The sequence below is a fragment of the Urocitellus parryii genome, chromosome 10, assembly GCF_045843805.1.
Source record: "Urocitellus parryii isolate mUroPar1 chromosome 10, mUroPar1.hap1, whole genome shotgun sequence".
Classification (NCBI taxonomy): domain Eukaryota; kingdom Metazoa; phylum Chordata; class Mammalia; order Rodentia; family Sciuridae; genus Urocitellus; species Urocitellus parryii.
This window is the reverse complement of record NC_135540.1, coordinates 143,267,792-143,286,843: the sequence shown is the minus strand read 5'-3', so window position 1 is coordinate 143,286,843 and position 19,052 is coordinate 143,267,792. Positions and strand designations below refer to the sequence as shown.

General features: G+C 50.6%; 1 protein-coding gene across 3 annotated transcripts; it reads right to left on the bottom strand.

The window, feature by feature from the left end:
- Positions 1 to 14,135, bottom strand: Tnip2 (TNFAIP3 interacting protein 2). 3 transcript variants are annotated; one of them, XM_026395284.2, is made up of 7 exons: positions 13,843 to 13,891; positions 10,222 to 10,263; positions 5,928 to 6,215; positions 3,828 to 3,908; positions 3,146 to 3,394; positions 2,842 to 2,961; positions 1 to 756 (listed from the first exon to the last, which is right to left on the bottom strand). In XM_026395284.2, exons 3-7 carry the CDS (start codon positions 6,168 to 6,170, stop codon positions 493 to 495), a joined length of 957 nt encoding a protein of 318 aa, XP_026251069.2. In that variant the 5' UTR covers positions 6,171 to 6,215; positions 10,222 to 10,263; positions 13,843 to 13,891; the 3' UTR covers positions 1 to 492. The 3 variants fall into 3 exon arrangements, with proteins under 3 accessions (XP_026251069.2, XP_026251066.2, XP_026251068.2); XM_026395281.2 differs by lacking the exon at positions 10,222 to 10,263 and having other exon boundaries at positions 13,843 to 14,135; XM_026395283.2 differs by lacking the exons at positions 3,146 to 3,394; positions 10,222 to 10,263 and having other exon boundaries at positions 13,843 to 14,135.
- Positions 14,136 to 19,052: the final 4,917 nt, after the last annotated feature.

The following is a 19,052-nucleotide window of genomic DNA, read 5'->3' as shown; positions in this document are numbered from 1 at the left end:
TTTATTTTATTTATTTTTATGTGGTGCTGAGGATCGAACCCAGGACCTCGCACGTGCTAGGTGAGTGCTTTGCCACTGAGCCACAACCCTAGCCCGGGACACCTTATTCTGTGGCACAGGATGAGCCTTCCATCCTAGGGATGGCACACTGGGCTCCCACAGGCAGCCACCTGCTTCTGGCAAGCAGCAGCATCTGAAGCTGCAAGGTACCTGGCCTCGAGGTGTCCCTGCACCAGACTGGCTTGGCAGCTTGGGACAGGACTGCCCCCACTGCCAGATGCTCCTGACCCTAACTCTGACTCCAGCTCTGCTGGCAGCTTCACAGACCCAGTCTGAGCTGTGGCCAAAAGGGAACCAAAGAGAACTCTTAAGAGTGTTCCTATCTCATTCTGGGCACCCTATGTCTCAGTAGAGTTCAACCCACCATGTCTGAAAGCACCCCCACATCCCCTAGGGCAGGGTGGAAACCACAGGGGCACAGGAGGCCCTGGCTCACTGACAGCACTCAGACACATGCCTGAGGAATTTTTCACCCTGCGTGTCACTGAAGTAGCCCAGGCAGCGGGGGCACTGAAGGTCACCCCGTCCTCTGTGAGCTGTGCTGGGGCACACGTCCTCTGCAGGAGACTCCAGCTGTGGGGACCCAGGCCCAGGCCTCCAGCCACCAGGTGCCCCAAGCTCCAACACATCGGTCTCTAAGTACTTGGCAGTTCTGCTCCTAGTATGAATCCGGCAGGGGCCTTCCTCCTGGGTGTCCTGCAGAAAAGGCAAAGATCTGTTCACAGGACCTGTGCTGGAGGCCACAAAGCCAGGCCTTGGGTTCTAGCCACTAGAGATATTAAATTTATTATTTTTTTAAGAGAGAGAGGGAGGGAGGGAGGGAGAGAGGGAGAGAGAGAGAGAGAATTTTTTTTAATATTTATTTTTTAGTATTCGGTGGACACAACATCTTTGTATGTGGTGCTGAGGATCGAACCTGGGCCGCTACCGCTTGAGCCACATCTCCAGCCCAGAGATATTAAATTTAAATGCCATAGCCCGAACCCAGATAAGGAGGTGCTCAGCAAGTAACTGAAGAGGTCCCACATAGGCTCCCTCGTGGGCTCAGGAAGGAACAGCCCGAGTGGGGTTCACTCCCCACCCTACACTGGAAGGCCTGAAAGGACCATGAGCCCCAGGTGACCTGATCCAGAAGGTGGCCTTGGGAACAAGCCCCATGTACCACCGTGGAGTAGTAGCAGCAGAACTCATGGTGGGGAGGCAGCAAACTAAGGCCAGTCCTTCTCTCGACCTCCCTTAAGAGGCTTGGGATGCTGTGCAGACTGAGCCCCAGAGGGCTTCCAGCAGCACAGGGGTGTGTCCTTGGCTCAGCCTCAAAACTTGTTGGCATAGCCTGGTGTGGCCTGACACATGTTCCAGATAACTGCCATGAACTCGGCAGCTTGCAGAGCCCATGTAGCACCTGCATACTTCATTGCTGGTGACCACCAGCCCCACCAGAAATCCTGCCCTTGGGGCTGAGCAGGAATCCCTTGGAGAATTCAGATCAGGCAAACCTGGAATTGGCTCCACTATTTGAGAGGCTGCCTGACAGGCCACTTGGGGCCATCTTTGTGACTGCACCATTATCAGCCCTTTAATCCAAATCACATACCTTCAGGAAGGCCAGAAAACCCACAGACAAAACCAAATCCCAGGAAAGCCCACAGACAAAAACAAAGGTCAGCAAAAGATGCTCCCCTTCCTGCCCATACAGCATGCTAGAGGGTCCCTTCCTAGTACTACAATACCCTGTTTTAGAAGAACCAGGAATTGGAGGGTGGGGAATACTCCAGCTGCATTATGTGAGGCCAGGTTGGCTGCTGGGGCTGGGCAGGGGCTCTGGGGAGCCTACTGTGGCTGGTGAAGCCTTCTATACCACCCTGTTGGTCTGTGAACTTAGGAGGGGAACGTAGGTCTCCATTATTTATAAGTAGGACTGGCGACTGCATCCAGGACCCCTGCTGTAGTCTTAGTCCAAGGGTGTTAAAGAAATGGTATCCTTCACGACTCCCCTATGCCCCTTGTGCAGGGGAAGGGAAGCAGAGGCTGTCAGCCAATGAGATCCAGCAGCTGCTCAGCACAGAGCACTGTGGGTATTCCTCATGTCCCCCAGGTCCTGCTCATGATTTTCCAAGGGGGGCACTTTCAAGGCCAGCTCTGGCTTGGAGTGCACTGATTTCTGAAGGCATTGCTAGTATCCAGTATGTCAAGACAGGAAGTTCTTTGAGGGAGCACAGTTTGCCCCAGGATAGAGTGTATTAGATACAAAGTGGCTAAAGACAAATACCTCTCCTGGGATTTTGTGGAGCATGAGTCTATGGAGGGAGAGGTTAAGAGGTTCTGTTGGTTATAACTCACACCAGGCCTCTCCAGGCCTGGTGTGGGGACAGCACTGAGCCCAGCACAGTGGCTATGCTGGAGGACCTTACTGGACACTCAGGGTCTATGTCATACCTATGTGACCCATTAACTAGGGTCCCCACCTCACAGCAAGGACAGATATGCATGGAAAGTCTGGGGCCAGGACAAGCTCTCTAGCCACACCATAGCAATGCACAGGGAGACAGGATAGGCCTGGGGGCAGACTCCTCTGCTAACAAACCACCAAGCCAGCTGCTCCACAACTAAAGGAGCCCAGCAGGAGGTCTCTCAGGACTGAGCCCCAGGGCTCAGATGAGGCAGCTCTGCCTGACTCTGGTCACCAGCAAATCAGGGTCTCAGCAGACAGAGAGGCTTGAAGTTCATGAAGAAAAACAAAAATACTAGCCCTGAGGGGAGGAGACAGGCCCTTGCACCTACCTGTCTCTGGGAAGCTTTGTACAGCAAGGAAGTGACCTTCTCCTCCAGCTCCTGAATCCTGCTTTGAGCCCGTTCCCGATCTGCCCTTTCTGACGCGAAGTCATCCTTGTAAGCAAGAAGCTGAAAGGAGACAATATACTCATTTCTGCTCAGGAAGGAGACAGTCCTTGGCTGGCTTCTTCCAGTGCCCTCTGACTGCTGCCCACCCAGTGCCTCCAAGCCTTGACCCAGTCTGTCCTAAGACCATGGCTGCCACATGCAGCGTGTGTCTTGTTGGCGCTGCCTAGAGCCCATGGGCAGACACCTGCTGCTCCAGCATCTGCACTCGCTCCAGTGCGGAGTCCCGGGCCATCCTGGCAGCTGCCAGCTCCTTCTTCACTTCTGCACAGTAATTTATCTTCTCCTCCAACTGCCTGTTGAGCCGGGAGATCTCCTTCCTCATCAGTTCAGATTCCTGGTGGGCCTGCAGCCCCCTCAGCTGCACGTGGAGTTCCCTCACATACTCGTCCCGGCTGGCATCATAGCGCTGCCACTTGGCATTGAGGTCTTCCACCTGTGGGGGCAGAGCCAGGAGCTCACAGCACAGCCCTGAGGCGGCCAGCCAACTAGCAGCTAGCACAGAGGATTTAGAGTATAACTGGGGTGAGGCTCTCCTCTTAAATGGAAGTCTTAGTTTTGTGCAGGGGGACAACCAGAGAATCCTGAGACTCAACCTTAAACAGAGTGGACATAGTACAGTTTTCCAGCCTTGAAAACAGGACTTCCAGACTGTAACTTGTGCTTCTTTATAGACTGGTGCATTAACTGTGGGGAGTGGCAGACAGGAAGTGTCCTGCATATCCTCTTGAGCAGCAAGTTCTGGTCTCTGGGGACAGCTGAGTGGATGGAGGGCAGGAGCAACTTCTGGGCAGAGGCCAAGGAGAGAACCCTCACCTGCCCTCTGTTAGGGTGAGGGATCTTCACAATGAAATGTCAAAGACACTCACATGAGTCACCTTCTGTTTCAACAGTCGATTTTCTTCCTGTAACTTCTCAACAGCAGCCTGATCCCCATCTGTATGCTCTGGCTGCATGAGAAAGGGAAAGAGGGAAGCCATGTTAGCACATGACTGACTCAGAGGCTGAGGCCACATATCATCACTGTCCTGCAGTATAGGAGGTGGTGACCACTTGCTTGACAGGAAGCTGCTGGTTCTAGCTCCCTGACCAGACCCACTCCCCGCTAGGGCTGGGCCATGCCTTGGGCACCCTTGACACTGTCTCTATCCCATCCTGCCAACCAATGTGAGCTGTTCATATTTTAAACGTCCTACACCTAAATACTCTAAAGCCATAGTCTGAAGGCACTGGAATGCCAAATGAAATAAAACCCTCTGAGACTTGCCATCGTAACAGATAGCAGAGAGGACAGGAACCTTAATGCTGCTGTACACCAGAAGACCCCAGCAGGAGGGCGGGCCTGGCCATGGATCCAATTTATCCCCCTCCTGCCCAGTCAGATTCAAATGTGGACACAGCACCTAGCCCAGGCCTCATGCAGAGTCAAGGGGATTCAGTCACAGAATTATGTCCCAAAACAACCCCAAACAATAGCTAGAAGACCTAACTAAAAAGTCTCATGAAACCAATTTGTACTCTAGAAATTCTGTGCACTGGACAGTGGGCGACTGTATACCAGTGACGCAATTTTTCAAAATTCCCCAAATGACAGGAAATACATGTACTAACCCAGTCGGCACTGGGAAGCCCTGGTGACTCAGCTGAGTCCCAGGCTAAAAAGTGACACTGATTTAGAAACCAAGGAGATGCCTGCCCCCACCATCAGCCCCACACCTTCCCGAGCTGACCATCGTGTAGTTGCTTCAAGTCTCGAGAGGGAACGTCACTGTGACCAGAGCTGACTAAGAGCACCCGCTTCCTCCAGACGCCCCTCCCTTTGGGTTTCTGAAACACAGCTGCATTCTTCCTGAGGTGCCCTTTATAGAATCCACCCACCAAGACAGGTGGTTCTCAGCAGGTCTTCTCCCAGTGGGCACTATGGTGACACTACCCATAGCTGGGTGTCCTGCCTGCCCCAGTACTTACGTTTCTGTGTGAACCTGTAGCAGCCTCAGAGAACTGCCTGGAAAGGCCCTGAATGAGAGAGGCCTTGTGCTGGGGTGTAAGCTTCTGCCTTTCTGGGCACTCTGTGTCACCTGGACAAGGTGTACCCTGCGTGCCTATTCCCAGCGTCTTGTGGATCCCCACAACTCCCTAGTGGGAAGGACGACATGGACAGCACTGGCCTATAGCAGCTTCCGCCCATCAGGGGCCCCTCATTGGCTAGGTGTACCCCCCATAACAACCTTCTGGATGCTGAGATCCTCTGTCCTTGAGCCCCTTACCAAACCCTAACAAAGCCATAGCCAGACCTGGCCGGTTCTAGAAGAGCCACCAGCTCCACCTTGTGTGGTGCCCAGCTCAAGGTACAGTGCTGAGACACAGAGCTGCTCTATGTCCTGTAAATTGGTGGGAGGAGGAGTGTATCTCAGAATGGCCAGGTCTCCCAGCTGTGGGCATGAGGCCATGCTAGGGCAAGGATATGCCCAAAGCTAGCTCAGAGAGAGTACTGGCGCCGCACGACACCAGGGGGGCCAGCCTGGACCCACTCAAAGGCAGAGAGGCCAGCTCTTGTGGGCTTCTGCAGCCTCCAGCCTGACCCTGCCCAGTGGCATTTGGAGGCACTGCCCTCCCTAGCAGAATTGCCCACCTCTGCCTCAGTTGCACTGGCCTAACACATAATGATGCTTCTTCAGAGCTGCCCCATCCCAGCCCTTCCTCCCCATCCTCAGCGGGACAGAAGATGCTACAGGGCCATCTCTCCATCAGATCCAGGGTCAGCTGCAGGTAGTGTTGGGGCCTGGTAGGCATCCTGCCAAGTCCCTGGATGGGCCAGCTCCCCATTAGCCAGTCCTCCAAACTGAGAATAGAAGTGGGTTCAAGGCAACCCTGACCTCCGTGACTGCACAGGGACCCCAGGGGCGTGTGGACAATGCCTCTGCCCACCCCCACCCCGTCTTCACCTCAAGTGATTCACTGTGGCCCACCTCCTTCAGGCACTTCTCCCCCACGTCCCCCTGTGCATGTCGTTCATCCAGACACTTGGCCAGATGCTGGCACATGTGTGCAGTGGCAGCCAGCATCCTGCGTAACTGGTGGGTCTCGTCGGCCAAGGAGCGGCACAGCACATGGCTGGCGGCCCGGGCCTGTTCCTTCTCCAGCACACTCCTCCGCAACAGGACAAGCTCCTTCTCCCGGGCTTGCTGAGGCTGGCTCATCAGCTGCTGCATCTCCTTCTCTTTTTCTTCTAGTTTCTCAGTAAGTCTCTCAACTTCCTAAGTGGAAGATTTTAAAGCACAATTTACTTGATTAAAAGAATAGCAAAAGCAAACATTGATAAAGCAAAAGAAAAGCTGACAAGGATCACCCAGCACTAGATGACACCTCTCAGAAGGGAGGCTTCTCAACCTGCATTGAGCATGCTCTTCTGAAACTTTATCTAAAAATCTGTTTTCACAAGGAAATTTTTAACTTTAGATTTTGCATCAATGAATTACTAAAAGTGGCTGGCTGGGCACAGTGGTGCAGGCCTATAATCCTTGAGACTTGGGAGGCTGAGGCAGGAGTACTGAAGTTCAAGGCCAGCCTGGGCAACTTAGCAAGACCCTTTCTCAAAATAAAAAATTAGAACAGGGGGTGTACTCAGTGGTAGAGCACCCCTGGGTTCAATCCCCGGAACCATAATCAATTAGGCAGGAAGAATAGGGAAATTAGGGTGCACACAGGAGAAGGCTGCAGGGAGACAAAGACTAGAGCCATGAATCTCTAGGCCCAGGAACACCGAGGACTGCAGCCACCACTGAGCCTGGGAGAGGTGGGGATGATCTTCCCAGTATCTTTGGAGAGAGCAGATGTCTTGATTTGGGGCTTCTGGCCTCCAGAACTATGGAAAGATTCAGTTTGTTTTGCTTTAAGCCCCCTGGTTTGTGGTGCTTTATTCTAGCAGCTTTAGAAAACTAATGTACTCGGGCTGGGGATGTGGCTCAAGCGGTAGCGCGCTCGCCTGGCATGCGTGTGGCCCGGGTTCGGTCCTCAGCACCACATACCAACAAAGATGTGTGTCCGGCGAGAACTAAAAAATAAATATTAAAAAATTCTCTCTCTCTCTCTCTCTCTCTCTCTCTCTCTCCTCTCTCACTCTCTCTTAAAAAAAAAAAGAAAACTAATGTACTCAACAGTAATTATTTAAAAAAAAATCCTTATAACCAATTTTTTTTTTTTCCAATGGGGGACTGAACTGAAGGGGGATTTACCACTATCTGCCCAGTTCTTTACATTTTTTTTATTTTTTGGTACTGGGGATTGAACCCAGGGACACTTAACCACTAAGCCACATCATATCCCAGCTCTTTTTTATATTTTTATTTTGAGATAGGGTCTCCCCAAGTTGCTTAGGGCCTCACTAAGTTGCTATGGCTGGCTTTGACCTTGTGGTCTTCCTGCATCATCCTCCAGAGCTGCTGGGATTATAGGCATGCACCACTGCACCCAGCCCTTATTTTTCATTTTGAGACAGGATCTCACTAAATTTATGAGGCTGGTCTCAAACCTGGCAATCCTCTTGCCTCAGCCTCCAAAATCATTAGGGTTACAGACACAGGTGTGCACAACTGTAGCTTAGTATAATTTTTTTTAAGACAGGATTTCTCTATCTTGCCCAGACTCATCTTGAACTCCTGGGCTTAAGCGATCCTCTCACCTCTGCCTTCTAAGACTACAGGTAAGTGCCACAGCACCTGACCAAAATGACGGTTTTTAAATACTAGGCTTTAAACTTAAGCTTTCCCATTTTCAACAAACTCTCCAACATATAGTCTGAAGGAGGTGAGGAAAGTTCAATCATCCACCCATGAAAAGATTGCTTCAGAGAACTCCTAGTGTGTCCCCCGGAGGTGGGGGAGGAATCTAGCCTTTGCCTTGGGTCCTCACTCACCTCCTGCACCTGTGAAGAGGGCCACACTAGGAGGTGAGTCTGACCAGCCTTGTTTTGTGGTGATAGAGATGGAACTCAGGCCTTGGCTCATGCTAGGCAAGTGCTCCACCACTGAGCCACAACCTAGCCTCTGGCTTTTTAAAAATATTTTTTAGTTGTAGATGGATACAAACAATACCTCCACTTTATTTTTATGTGATGCTGAGGATCAAACCCAGTGCCTCACATACGCAAGTTAAGCGCTCTACCACTGAGCCACAGCCCCAGACCCCAACCTCTGGCTTTTTTGAATCATAAAAACATATGTACTGTTATTAAAATATAATTCAAATATATACAAAAGGAAATAAATATTTTTTCCTTCCCCAATCCCTCCCTGGTCCACCTCAGTCTCCAAAGACAACTGCTATTCATTACTTGGGCAAGTTTATAATCACTATTCCATGTGTGTGCTTTACACAGTTAACTACAGGACACTATGTATCATGCTTCTTTTCTCCTTGGAATCTCCTGATTTCACAGCAGCTCAGAGGAACCTGCCTTGTTCTTAACCACTGTAGCTGTCCTCTCCTACAAATAGAGCCACAGGGGAATGTCCAGAGGATGCATGGCCAGTACTGTTTTAAGAGTGGGGTCCAGGGCTGGGGACATAGCTCAGTTGGTAGAGTGCTTGCCTTGCATACACAGAGCCCTGGGTTCAACCCCCAGCACCAAAAAAAAAAAAAAAAAGGGCGGGGTCCAGGGCTGGGGGCCCCACTCTGTGGCTCAGTAGTAGAGCGCTTGACTTGCATGCTTGGGGCGCTGGATTCGATCCTCAGCACCACATAAATAAATAAAATAAAAGGTATTGTGTCCATCTACAACTTTAAAAAAAAAGAGTGGGGTCAAGAAGTAAGAGGTGGGCTGGGGATGTGGCTCAAGCGGTAGCGCACTCGCCTGGCATGCATGCGGCCCGGGTTCGATCCTCAGCACCACATACCAACAAAGATGTTGTGTCCGCCAAGAACTAAAAAATAAATATTGAAAAAAAAAAAAAAAGAAGAAGAAAGAGGTAAGGGCTGGGATGTAGCTCGGTTGGTAGAGAGCTTGCCTCTACAAGGCCCTGGGTTCAGTCCCCAGCACCACCAAGAAGAAGAAAAAGAAAAGCAGTAGTAGTAAGTGGTAAAGCATTTGTTTTACAGTGCACAGGCCCTGGGCTCAGTCCTTGACACAGGAAGAACAGAAGGCAGGGAGAAAGGGTAAGAGGAAGAAAAGAGAAAGGAGGAAAGGGGAGGAAACAATCCGTGGAGCTGCACCAGGCCCCGCCCTGTCTCCGGGCACTCCTCCACCCAAACTCCATGGTGTGCATGATAGCTGCTCTGTGGGGTAAGCCCAGGGTGCACCTGTGTATGCTAACCTGGTGACTCAGAACATTCTGGACTTTTCTCTGGGCATCTTTTCCTTCCCACTTTCCCTAAACTTTGTTGTAGAGATGAATAGAAAGAGAAAAGAAGAAACGTCCAGTTATAATGATCAGATGCAGAACTAATCTGGGGATGGAAGGTGCCAGTGTAGAGTGGATTTTTGCCCAAACATGTTCAGCACCTGTACCTGTCAACCATCACATCTATGCCTCCATCTGACTTCACAGGTATCAGAGATCTCAGGCGCCTCCCTCTCCCCGCCAGGTGAGCTCTGTTCTCCCCAGGCCATAGCATTCACCATTATGACCCTGACAACTCCACGGAGCAGGCAGGCCTTTCTGTGTGGAGGGGGCCGGGGTAGCGGGGATCTCCCAGAGCAGCCCCACTGCACTTGCAGGACAGGAGGCGGAGTGACCCAGACCTCAGTGCTTTGAAGAACAGAGGGGCTCCAGGCTCTCCAAGGGTTTAGCGGCCCACCACAGGCTGCCAAGGGGTGCCAGTTCACCTACCAGGTCGTGGCCACTTACAGGAGGGCACACACAGTATGATGGGGCGTTTACCCAGATGAGAACCACCTGTGGCCTCCTTAACAAAGGGCTACGAACAGGAAAAAGAAGACTGAGCACTAGGCTCTCACTGCTGCGGTTCCATGGTATTGAGCCTAGCACCAAAAGCACAGGCGTTTCCTGACCTTGACTTTATTTAAAAGCTGACATTTTTGAAGGTATTACAAATTGGTCAGGGCCTCTCCCATGTCCTTACTTTGTGGATGGTATAGCTGCTCTTTGGAAGTGTTGCAGAGCCCTGCTGGCCCTGGCCCTGGCCTGGCCCACCCCTCCCGGACCTTGCTGCCATCAGCCAGCACCACAGCTCTGCTCTTCACACACTGCCTGTTGCTAGTGACAATGAAGTTCCCAGGGCAGTGACATTTTCTGCCATGCTCACCTGAGCCAGACCAAGTTCCCCTCAGCAGTGGCTCAAAACCTTCTGTGGAGTAAACAGAGATGGTCATTCAGACCCGACAATAGCATACACTTAAATGTTAAGTTTTCTAAAACAAAAGCTGAAATTTTTTTCAGCAGCATGACAGAGAAATGTCTCTTTCTGATACTGAAGTTTATTCAGGGAAAATATGTTGTCTATACACATAAGAACAAGTATTGAGCTGGGCACGATGGCTCCCAGAGGCTCAGGAGGCTGAGGCAGGGGGATTGTGGATTCAAAGCCAGACTCAGCAAAAGTGAGGCCCTAAGCAACTCAGTAAGACCCTGTCTCTAAATAAAATACAAAATGGGGCTGGGGATGTGGTTCAGTGGTCAAGAGCCCCTGAGTTCAATCCCCAGCACCTAAAAAACAAAACAAAACAAAAAAGTAGTATTGATATATATGCCAAAGCATCAGATGTGACTGTGGTAGCAGGAGCAGTCACTGCTTCCTGTTGTAGATGCAACACTTCAATCTCTGCCTCTGTCTCCACATGACTTCTTACATACCTTCACATGGCCATTTATGAGGACATCAGTCACTGGATTAGGACACACCCTCATTTTAGCTTACTACATCTGCAGCACCACATTTCTAAATAAGGTCAAAAGTCAGAGGTTCCAGGTGGACATGAATTTTGGGAAGACACCATTCAATCCAGTATTGTCCCTTCCTGCTTTCTGGGCAGCCCTTAGATGCTGCAGCCCAAACCTGGCTGTCCCTATGCCAGGAGCCAGTGAAACTTCATAAGCTTTGGTCTAACACAACCTTCTAATACACTTGAACCATTCAAAGGTCCAGTTCCACCACTGCATATATGGACCATGTTCTGGACCACACCTGGATTCTTCAGCAAGTTTTCTGCCTTAGTCAAAGGACCATGATGGGGTCCAGGTAAACCAAGACTTGGACCAAGTGAAGAAATCCAAGAGTTCATGGGAAAGAAGCTCCCTTTCCATTGTCTATCTCTCAGTTACTACCAGTGTACACAGTGGCAAAGGTTTTTTTTTTTGTGTGTGTGTGTGTGGTGCTGGAGATTGAACCCAGGGCCTTGTGCATGTGAGGCAAGCGCTCTACCAACTGAGCTACATCCCCGGCTCCACAGTTTGTTTTGATGCTAGCAAATTAAAAGATCCATCATACTATCAGAAGTGAGTTCCATAGAAGGGTTCACTTCATTATCCTGACCTTGACCTCCTGGAGATTTCCTCTGGATCAAAGACCCCAGGCAGCTGTTAAAGTAGCATGGAAGCCCAAGGTTGCTTGGTGTTCGGAATGACATACAGATCTGGCCACCTAAGTCTCTTGTCCCTACCTTGTCTTTTTCTCGAGTTTTTTCCCCTCCATTTACATTTCTGTCTGGGGAATAACAAGTATGAAACAACTTTTCTGTATCCCTTGGAAATAACCTAAGTTTGTAAGCAATTCTCTTATTTTAATCAGTTGTCCACAATCACAACATATTACTATATCTGGAAATATAACATTTAAACTAACCATTTCTTTAAGGAAAGGTTATTATAGTTACTCATTTATTTTCACACTTATTAATTTCTAATAACATTTAACATTAAAGTCAGCTTCAGTTACTTTTCTTTTGCTACAGTTAAAAGACAAATGATTTCAAATATAAAAATGTTATATTCACTGGTAGCATCTAAAGATAATGAGTATAGGGAGAGGAGGAGAGGAGAAAACTTGAGACAGTAAAAAAAAAAAAAAAAAAAAAAAGAATGACCCTCGTATTTGCATTGTTGTTGTTTTGTTTTGTTTTGGTAGTGGGGATTGAACCCAGGGTGCTTTATCTCTGAGCCACATCTCCAGAACCTTTTTTTTTTTTTTTTTTTTTTTTTTTGAGACAGGGTCTTGCTGAGTTGCTTAGTACCTCACTAAGTTGATGAGGCTGGTCTTGAACTTGTGATACTCCTGCCTCAGCCTCCCAAGTCACTGGGATTATAGGTGTGTACCAAAGTGGCCAGCCATATTTGTATCGATTTGACAACACAGTTCCTTTGATGTTTGATAAAATTGTGCTGAGACATGTATTTATCTTCATAAAAAGGTACTATGATAGTTCTCTGCTTAAGCCAGCATTTACCTTTGCAAACCACCTAACCTAAGGAGCTATGATACAGAAAAAAATGACAGCGAAATAAAACATACAGGATCTATCAGAATCAGTTGTTCCACACTTTAACTTATGATAGCTATGTTTGGTCACTTTGTTTGACAGATTGAAAAACATAATATTTAAAATTATCACAATAATCTTTAAAATTTTTTTGTGAAGGTGGACAGAATGCCTTTATTTTATTTTTATGTGGTGCTAAGGATCGAATCCAGTGCCTCATGCACACTAGGCAAGTGCTCTGCCACTAAGCTACAGTCCCAGCCCAAAACTATCACAATAATTTAAACAAAATTACCTAAATAAAACTGCAAAATAATAAGTAAAAATCCCCCTAAAATATATATGCTGGGGGAGGAAGGACCAGTAATACTGGGACCACAGACCTTGCCCTGTGGGGCATCCCCTGGTGAGAAACTGTGGACACAGGCTGAATACCCATGGCCTCTAGATTGAAGTACAGTTCTGCTCTGCTTATAAGGTGCCCATATCCCCTAACCACTCCCCAAAACATTCTGGTGATAGGGTAAATGGGGCCCTTAGGGACCCCACTCTGTACTCATCGGTGGCCCTTAATGACCATTACGCTAATATTAGTGGCAGAGATCAGATGACTTTTCTATTTCCTTTCTACTCTGATGAGTTACAACTGGCCTTCCAGAAAGAGGGGAGGAGCTGGAATTGGGGAGACATCTGGCTGCTGAGTTTATTTTAAATGATACAGATGGGGAAATGTTGACAACCTTAGTAAAACTGTATAGGAAACATGAACTCAACACTGTGTCCTATACCCAGAGAAAAGCAGGAAGGGGGCAGGCCACTGCTGGAAAACCAGTTACCTCTTCAATGTGGGGGTTGGGGGCATTATTCTATTCTTTCCTTTATTTGCTTTTATAATCAGAAAACAGAGCCATGTTTCTTTTTTCCTTGAAAATCCGGCTACGGGACCAGTCCTAGAAACAAAAGCTGTCCTTTGAGGGCCACTCCATTTACAGGCCTATCTTCTTTCCTGGAAAAATCAGGATAATAGTCATGGACCAAATGAAATAACAGATGCCAGAGTTTGCCTGATTTGGGGGCCTACAAACAACTTATAGGAAAGTATTATTCTTGCTTCTGTTTGGGGTGCTCGTGAGTGAAAGAACAGCACCAAGGAGGAGGAGGAGAAAGGATTCACACCTGTCCTGGAACTCAGGCAGGCGCCTCCCTTGTGGTCACTCCCAGAATAAAGCGGCAGTGTCACCAGGGCTAAAGCCCTTTACTGGGCCGGGCTGGAAGGGACCCCACAGCAGGCCAGCATCCAAGACCTGCCCTCACTGGAATCCTACACCCCGCACAGAAAGCCCGTCAGCACCCCGCACAGTAAACCCGCATACCCGCGCCCGCAGCCCCAACTCTCAGCCCGCAGAACTCGCGCTGAGAACCCCGCGCCCGCAGCGTCGCCCGCCCCGCACCTGGCGCAGCTGGGCCTCGGGGGCGCCGCCCTCCTGCCGCCGCAGCTGCTCCCGGAAGCGCGCCACCTGCTCCAGCAGCGCGTCCACGAGCGACGGCGCCGCGTGCCCCTCGAGCGCGTCCAGGCGAGCACGGAGGCGCGCGATGAGGGCGTCCCGGGCGGCCAGCTGGTCCTGCAGGCGCCGCAGCTGCTGACCCGCCTCCAGGTACAGGCCGCTGAGCGGCGCGGCCGCGAGCGGGAACCCGGCGTCCCGGGACATGACTGCCAGCCTGCCGCGGACGGCGGCGGCCTGCACTTCCGCGCCCGGCCGGCCGTCCCGCCCCGCCCCGCCGGCGAGCCACGCCCTCGCCCGCCCAGGCCCTGCAGTCCCCAGGGAGCTCCTAGGCCGATCCCCTGCGGTGGGGGTTCGTCCCAACGACCCTATTTCCCCCGCGTCTAGGGAAGCTGGAGAGTCGCGGGGTCCAGCAACCTCTGATGCAGCTACTGAAGACGAGGAGGAGTCAGCCGACCTCCAGAGTGTGGGTCAGAATCCGCCTCCTGGGCTGCAGGCCAGGTTCCCAGAGCCGAGTTCCGCGTACTAAGGGCGTGGCATTCAGTCGGTCACACGGAGATACTTCGCCCAGAGAGGTCCCCTACCCACCCAGGACTCACGTAGCACCCAGAGCCGGATGCCTAACCCCTGCAAGTGTGGGTGGAACACATCTATGCCAGAAGCTGCTCTTGGGGCAGGAGGCATCAGGGAGCTGGCCCTCCTCCTCCGTAATTCTCCTTCCCTCAACTTCCCAAACAAATGCTGAGTTTTTCCAGGGATCAATCACCCCCAATGGTGCCTATGCACAAATGGGGTCTTTTAGAGGTTCCCTGCTCAGGGCGTCCCTGCCCTGTGTGGATGCCTTTCCCTCCTCCACGTAGGTCCCTGTGCAAGGCACCCTGTGTTTCTCTTGTGTGATCCACACAGCTTGGGCTGAGCCTGGGCAAACACAAAATGCAGACCAGACCAGGAGGGCTCCAGGCCCTGCAAAGAGGCTGGATCTCCCTCTAAGTGCAGCGAGGGGCCGTGAGGTTCCCAGCAGGTGACCAGGTAGAGCTGGGGAGTGGACAGACCACCACTTCCACTCTGGTTCATCTACTGTTGGAAATCGTACACTGAGATCCTGCACAGACCCCCTTCGCCTGGCCTCTTCGGGTCCCTCTGGGCCCTGCCCCTTCCCCTCTGCCGCTTCTATCTGGATACTAGGACCTCAGCCCTTGCCCTGCTGGCCTCATGAGCCAGCTGTGCTAGGAAGGAGGCTGTGTAGGGGCTGGGGAGCTTGTTGGGGGCCAGGCCCACCTACTAAATTGCAACTAGTAAAGTTAGCCTCTAACTTAGTTTAGCAGCAACATCCCCCTATCACACACAGCAACCTGTTCACCCAAAGAGCCAAGGTGACAGCACTTGACCTCAGCTCTTACCCATGGGAGGGGTCCCTCCTTTTGAGTGTCCACAAGGGGGCATTGTGATCCCACAGGCTTGGGGACCAGACCTCAGGACCTGAATGTGAGCCATCCACCACCCCCACATTGCACCTAAGCATACAGGACTGAGCACCGGGTGCCTTGAGGTCTCTTCCCTGAGCCCTGGATACCCAAGTCCCCAGTCACTGAATACTGAACAGCCTGGCTGCTCCAGGCATCTGGCTGCTCCAGGCATGCGGCTGCTGATGACTTGGAGCACCTGCCATCCCTCCATAATCTGTTCCTCTCAGTGGTAGATGACCAATCTGCTCCCTGTCTAACCCCTGAGGGTTAGGGCAAGGGTTAATCCAGTCCTGTGGATGGAAAGTGTGGCTCCATCTAGCAGCCTCCAAGGCCCAACTCTGTCAGGCCCAGCTCTGCCTCCCTCACACATCACCTCTCAGCCCCTGTCTCTACCCCTCTCTCTAAGACATAGGGGAAATGGTGGCGCTCACATGTCCCTGGCCAAGGTGGAGTCCTTGGGAGGGCTGGTCAGGGTCAAATGCTCTCTATGGTGATGATCCTTGTCCTCCCAATTGTAGGTCCTTCCCTTGCCCACACCCCACTCTGGCTTTCCTCTGCCTTCTGCCCTCCCTGCAGAGAAGGAGGCCAGTGGCCAAGGGAATGTGCCCACCCAGAGCCTGTGCCCCACTTCTAGACCATACCTTAGGGGCCAGGACGTGAATTCCCCGGACAAACAGCCCTGTACAAATCTTGTACCAGTTATGACCTACAGAGGGCAGGTTCCCTGCTGGTTTGTGCAGCCCTGGTGAGGTACAGAAGTGCAGACAGCTCAGTGGCAAGCTGGGGTACACTCCCAGGAGAGACTCAGGAACAGGAACAGGGGCCAGGGCCAGCTGACCTGCCATGTTCAGGTTCATGCAAAGAGTGCAGGGAAGCCTGAGAGGGTAAACCCAGATAGGTTTTCCAGGTGCTGCAATGGTCCAACACGAGAGACGTGTTCAGCCCATGGCTTGTTGCTTGAGGAGCAGCTCTGGCATATTCTGATGACACAGGTCTGTGTCTTTCCTCGCCCTGCCACCAGTGGACTAGCTGAGATGTGACTGATGATTCCTCCCAGCTGTGCAAATTCTATCCTCCCACAGTTCAGGAGTTCATGATTCACTTCTTTATGTATTTTTTTTTGCGGTACTGGGGATGGAACCAGGGCCTTGCAAATGCTAGGCAAGCACCCACCACTATGCTACATCCCTGAGTCCTGGTTCTGTGATTCCTTTGTAATTCTGTGACCCTTTTACTTCTCTGATGCTGGGAGGGAGATGGGGCAGTGGGACCCCGTAGACCAGCTGAGGCTCAAGCTTTTCTCCAGAGTGACTCGTGAGCCTTGCAAGGTTCTGACTTTGGACATCCAAGAGGGAAACAATGGTGCTTGGCCCAGAGCAGCGGCCATGGAGATGCCAAGAGCCCACCTGATTCTGTTGCTGAAGGAAAAACCAATGAGACTTCTTGGCTGGCCGCATCAATGGGGTCAGCATAGTCACCACCCAGGCTGTCTGTTCCTGAAACATGTAGGTGTGCTGGTGTGGGGGGCAGACTGAGGACTAGGTGAAGTTACAACTCCCTGCTGGCCAACATCTCCAAGAGCCCTTCCAGGGTCAGACTTTTTCTCCATCTTGCTCCATTTTCCTGGCATAGTTAAGACTGGGGCATTTTTTTAGTTACTCCAGCCCCAGAGAGAAGATTCTAGGGTTCCAATCCTTCCTACAGGAGCAAAGAGGCTCCATGTTTGGACCACCTGCCTGGATCCATGGGGTCAACTCCTGTGGCCCTTAGTCTTCTCTTCCAGGCCTGGGAAGTAGAACTTCCTAAACTCCCGAGGAGGCTGGCAGAGCAGGCCTCTCCCAGTGGGTGTCCCAAGGATGGGGAGGATTGAAGACACCCCTGAGTGCCTGTGACAAGCTGGGTGTGGAGCATGGTGCTCAGGTTCTCCAGGACAAGAAGCCAGTGGGCCCCAAAAGGGAGAGGGCCACGCCTAGCGGACTCCTGGTGCCCTGGCAAGTTTCTGTCTGTCTAGTCTGCATGTTTGCATGTTTGGCAGACAGAAGCCAAGAGGGCCCAGGTATCTCTCGAAGTGCAAGTGAAGGGGAGCTAAGAGCAGGACTGGCTAGAGGACAGCAGGGAGCCAGGTCCCCTCTGCAGGTCTCCTGGATGTACCTTGCCAGGCTAACACTGGGCACTTCTTCCCAGTGGGCCAGAGGATCTCTGCAGAGATGAGGTTCTGTGTTGAAGTCAGAGGACATGGTGTACATGTACATGGTGCTGAGACCCCAGCCCCATCCTACCCTCAGTGCCCAGAGAACTGGACAGAGGCCTCCCCCAGACAGGACACCACGTGGGGTTTCTCTGGGGTCTGATCAGCTGGAGAGGATTTCCTGCCAGGTCAGTGCCTGGTGAAGCCCCCAGGGGCAAGCTCTATGAGTGTCCTCTTCCAGCCAGTCAGGGCCCTGGACACCAGAGGATGCCTCTGACAGAAAGAGAGAGACAACAAACAAAAGGGCTACCTACAAAACAGACTGCTCTGGGAGAAGATCGCTCAGAAAAAACTACTATCATTATTATTATTCCAGGGTCTGGCAATGTCGCCCAACCTGGTCTCAAGTTTGTGGACTCAAGCGACCCTCCTACCTGCCTCTCAAGTAGCTAGAGCTACAGGACCGGCTCAGAAAGGATCATTAACATCTTTTTGTTTGTTTTTGCGGTACTAGAATTGAACCCAGGGGCACTCTGAGCTATATCCTCAGTCCTTTTTCTATTTTTAAAGGATTATTTCTATTATTCCTTTTTCTATTTTAAAGGATTAATATTAAAATAGAAATAAATTTCTATCTTTAGGATTTTAAGCCCACATAAATACAGTTATCTCATACTAGACAAAGTTGCCAAAAACATACACTGGAGAAAAGATAGCATCTTCAACAAATGGAGCTGGAAAAACTGGAACTCATATGCAGCAAAATGAAATTAAGTCCCTATCTCTGCACAAAACTCAGCTCAAAGTGGATCAAGGACCTAGGAATTCGACAAGAGACCCTGCACCTAGAAGAAAAAGTAGGTCCAAATCTTCACCATGTCAGATCAGGCCCCAACTTCCTTAACAAGACTCGTATAGTGCAAGAAATAAAATCAAGAATCAATAAGTGGGATAGATTCAAACTAAAAAGCTTCTTCTCAGCAAAAGAAACAATTTGTGAGGTGAAGAGAGAGCCTAGAATGGGAGCAATTTTTACCCCACACACATCAGATGGAGCACTAATCTCCAGGATATATAAATAACTCAAAAAACACCAAAAACAAATGGGCCAAAGAACTGAACAGATACTTCTCAGAAGATGATATACAATCCATCAACAAATAAATGAAAAAATGTTCAACATCTCTAGCAATTGGAGAAATGCAAATCAAAACTACTGTAAGATTTCATCTCACTCCAGTCAGAATGGCAGCTATTAAGAATACAGGCGGGGCTGGGATTGTGGCTCAGTGGTACAGTGCTCACCTAGCACATGAGAGGCCCTGGGTTCCATCCTCAGCACCACATAAAAATAAATAAATAAAATAAACATATTGTGTCCAGTTACAACCAATAAATAAATAAATAAATAAAAAGAATACAAGCAACAGGGCTGCGGTTGTAGCTCAGTGGTAGAGAGCTTGCCTCGAACATATGAGGCACCAAATAAATAAAGATACTGTGGC